The sequence below is a fragment of the Vicia villosa genome, linkage group LG5, assembly GCF_029867415.1.
Source record: "Vicia villosa cultivar HV-30 ecotype Madison, WI linkage group LG5, Vvil1.0, whole genome shotgun sequence".
Classification (NCBI taxonomy): Eukaryota; Viridiplantae; Streptophyta; class Magnoliopsida; order Fabales; family Fabaceae; genus Vicia; species Vicia villosa.
This window is the reverse complement of record NC_081184.1, coordinates 54,147,773-54,152,029: the sequence shown is the minus strand read 5'-3', so window position 1 is coordinate 54,152,029 and position 4,257 is coordinate 54,147,773. Positions and strand designations below refer to the sequence as shown.

The 4,257-nt window shown below is 35.3% G+C and overlaps 1 protein-coding gene across 1 annotated transcript; it reads right to left on the bottom strand.

Annotated features, from left to right (window-relative positions):
* Positions 1-3,119: 3,119 nt before the first annotated feature.
* Positions 3,120-4,011, bottom strand: LOC131606637 (peroxisomal membrane protein 11B-like). The gene has a single exon (XM_058878823.1). It carries the CDS (start codon positions 3,921-3,923, stop codon positions 3,198-3,200), a length of 726 nt encoding a protein of 241 aa, XP_058734806.1. The 5' UTR covers positions 3,924-4,011; the 3' UTR covers positions 3,120-3,197.
* Between the last annotated feature and the right edge of the window lie 246 nt (positions 4,012-4,257).

Here is a 4,257-nt window from a genome sequence, read left to right as displayed (position 1 = left end):
TTTCATTTTTTCTCTTTTCATAGTTTCACAATTCTCTACTCTCCATTTCCTCATCTCTTTACTCTCTTACCTCTCCCAAAAGTTTGTTACAAACCATAACAAACTAATAACCACCAACCAAACTCCATCTTCAACCTTCCCTTTCAACCTCCATATCCAAAGCTCAAAATCAACCTTCATCTCCATCTCCCTCACTCAATCTCCATGGATCTTCACCATCCATATCTCAACCTTCATTGATCTCCAACCAGCCACCTCGAGTTCCTCTCTTCCATTGCAACTGCACCATCATCATCTTATCTCCATCAGCACTATCTTAAAATTGCACTCCTCTATCGCACAACACCACACTTTGAGTTTATTTCTCAAAGTTGAGGTCAAAGTTCCGAAGATAGACTCCAAGATCCATAGCATTAAGCTGCAGCTCGTGGATTTCTTTGCATAATTCTAAGTCCAAAGCTTCTTCAAGTTAGGCTTTCAATCTTCTTCCACATCTTGGAGCACATGTAGCAACATACATATAGATTCTTGGCTTCATATTCGTTTTGCACGAAATGTATCGTTACTTCAGTATTTTAATCCTAAGGATGAAAGCTATGTTAGCTGCAAATACAATGATAGGATTATAGAAGTGTTAAGTCAAGTTTGTTGAACCTAGGCTTTTAAGATTGAGCTCGGTTTGAACATTACAAAGAGAATAAAGGAAATTTGAGGTTTGATTCGTGATCTATGCGAAATTTCGAGTGGGAAGGATATGAAGTTTCATATTTTTGAAAAAAAATGTGTAGCCTCCTCCGTGAGAACTACCAGAGAAGACGACCGGAGCGACGCTCCGGCATCTGAGGTCTTCTGATTCTTTTTCTCTCCAGATTTCATGCGTGGCGCCTTATCATTGGTTTTTTCCCAGATTTTTGTGAATTTTGTTTTATCTATATGATTGGAAGATGGCGTGTCATCCTATGGTTGGTTGGAAATTAGTTTTGTCTTTTAGTCACTTAAGTGACCATATGACCAATTGATATGCACATTATATATATTGTTGTCATGTTACCATACAATTCATGTTGGATAAAGTAATAATGAAATAAAATGACACAAAGAATAGAAATGCAACTGGGCCACTCGTGATTGGGCTTGGGGAGTTTCTGGACTACACCCCTGTTTTGCTAACACACACGCAACCTACTTGGCTTGGGCTCGACTCTATTGTTCTTTGCACCCCATGTTCCTAGCCCAGTTTGCTTATAACAAAGATTTTAGTGCATTCTTAAATTGCTGTTACATCCCCTGACTGCTAGAATTTTAGTTTTATTTTTAATTTTGTTCCTCTTTAATTTTCACCTCATTAATCAGTTTTAATCTAAATGAAAAATGAATAAAAAATACTTTTAGACACGTTAGGATATGTAGATAATTGTCCCTATTTTTTAAAAATTTTCTAATTGTTTTAGCACTTTTAATAAATCATTTCTTTTGTTATATACTTGAATTTTCATTGTTTTAATACCTCTTTATAAATGGTTTTGTTAAATAACATAGAATACAATAAAAATATTAGTTTTAGGATTAGTAGACTTTTAGTATAGTTAGGCTTGAACTAGATTTCCCTTGTTGACATAAAAAAACTCATAATAACAGTAGTATTTTAGTTCACTTTTAGTACTATATTTTGACTTTTTACTCCATGCTTTTATACCAATTTTGTATCATTGTATTGCTTGAATTTTGCTTGTATTTGTAAATTCTAATTTGCAATTTCTCATAGACTTTAGGATTTGTAAATCATAATATAACTTTAGGCTAGAATCACTCCTTTGCACATAAACAATAATCATTAGGTTATAATTCTTAGGCTAGTTTCCCTATCATTTCTTTTTCTTTTCAACTTCAAAAACACTTAATAAATACTTGAATAAAATCCCTTTAAAAAATACCAAGAAGACATCTAAAACATTAATAAAGGTCAAAATAATAAAAAAGGAATGGGAGCTCTCGTCTCCCTTGCTTAAGGGAATCACTTGAGTTGAAGTTCTCAATCATAAAAAACACCAACCAAAGGGTAACTCAGGTCTCCCTTGCCTTCCTGGCATTCTTAAAGGCATTGTTATTTCTGCTCGATCGCATCGTAGGCCGTCCCCTTATGCAAGAGCGTGAAAGTTAACGCCGCCGAACTAAAAAACATAAAAACAAACAAAAACATGTGAGCTAAACTACGACACTCTGATTCCTGAAAAGGATACGTAGGCATTGGGTCGCGGGGCCTAAGCGAGCACAATTGTAAATATTCTGTTTTTCCCCCGTGTTTCTTTTGCAAGCATTTGCATATAGACTTTAGTAATAGACACACCCTTTAGATAGAAACAAACATAGGTGGATACCATCGAGTACGATGGGCGTGAGGGGTGCTAATACCTTCCCCTTGCGTAACCGACTCCCGTACCTAGTTCTCTGGTCGAAAGACCTTGTTGTTATTCGTTTTAGGTTTGCTGATGTTCCTTTCCTTTTAGGATAGATATGTTAGTGACGACTCTGTTGTTCATTTTTCGCGAGCGTGCGACAAAGGTGTGTTGCTTAAAAGGAAGTTCCACCATAGTTTTAAATTGTGGACCACATCACGTGATGCGGCCGCAATATTGCGGTTGCGATAGTGTCTGCATCCGACCGCAATTGCGGTGTGATCGTAATTCACGCTAAAAACCACATCATAACGCCGCAACGACCATATTATAACGCCGCAACGGCCACATTAACCCACATCAGGCCGCAACAGATTATACATTGCTAGCAAAAAAATACTTGGTTTACCTTCCATTCTATTGATATCATAGATTTAAGATATGTCTTAACAGGATTAGAGATATTCAAAGTGATGACGAATTATTAATGCATATATGTGAAAATTTAGAGACGAAGTGTATGACATAGGGAATATAAAATAAATTATAAAGTATTATATTTTATGGTCATAAAAATATATTTATAACGTAACGATCACAATCCGCATCACAATAACCGCAGTTGCAACCGCAATTTAAAACCATAAGTCTCACATTATATTAATGCTTTCGAGGGAAAGAAAAAAAAAAAGTGTAGATATAAACCAGAAAAAAAAAATAGAATTTATTGGCAAGACATTTAAGCATTCATTAATTGAAAATGAAACATTACATTACAAAGTGTGGTATCGGAATTTGACTTTATGTAGGCCAATTTCTATACCAACCAGCCCATGCAGAAACCAATCCACTAATACCAAGAGAAAGAGTGTGGTTACAGAAAGGATTTGGTTCAATTTCAGCCAATCCTATGATCAAATCTGCAACATTAGCAGCCACAGCCATAAGCCTCATTATTCTATCACCTTTTATTTTCTGAATCTCTTTCTCATCTTCTTCTGATTTTTCTTTTCCCTCTGAACTTTTTTTAAGCTTTCTCTCAGCCTTCAACCCTTGTTTCAACAAAATGAAATCAGCTATAATGAAGAAAACATAACCCAAAGACTCACCAAAAGCTGATATGAAACTCATCTTCTTTGCTAACTTTGCATCCAAAGTTCCAATTCTTGACAGCCAAAGAAAATGGTCAAAAAAGAAATACACCATTTCTCCTGAATTAGAAAGCACTGCTAGTAGCCTTAAAGTGGGAGTAGAACCAGGATTTCTTCTAAGAGTGTTGAATCCAGTGAGAAATCTTCCAGTTCTGAAGGCTTTTCTGCTGAGGCCAGCAGCTACTTCCCAATTTTTGAACCTCTTGGATATGTCAGGGTGAGTGGCTTCCACGCGCCAGTTTGCAAGCTTGGAGACATACTGAAATGTCTTCACAAGCTTGTCTATGCCATCTCTTTTTGCTAAGAAGATTACCAATTTGTCCACTGTATCATTCATGGTGTGAAGGATTAGTTTAGGAATATGGCTTTGGTTCATGTAGGATATGGTCTCATTGTGTTTATTTCAAACTTCTAAGTACCAAACAATATTTTTATGTGTTAAACTAGAGTCACAAGAACTGGTTTTTGGATAAGAGAAGTTTGTGGTTACACTTTATTTTACTTATACCACCAATCAATTTTTTAAATATTTTTTTGTCATTGGAATTTCGTGCATCTTTATAATTATGACACTTGGTTTTGTTTTACTTGTGATGCATCTAGCTATACGTATAGATGTAATCATTTATACTTGGTTAAGCTTTTGCATTAATGACAAAATATACATATAAATATAAATAAAAAGTACAACCATACATAATCAAGCAAAC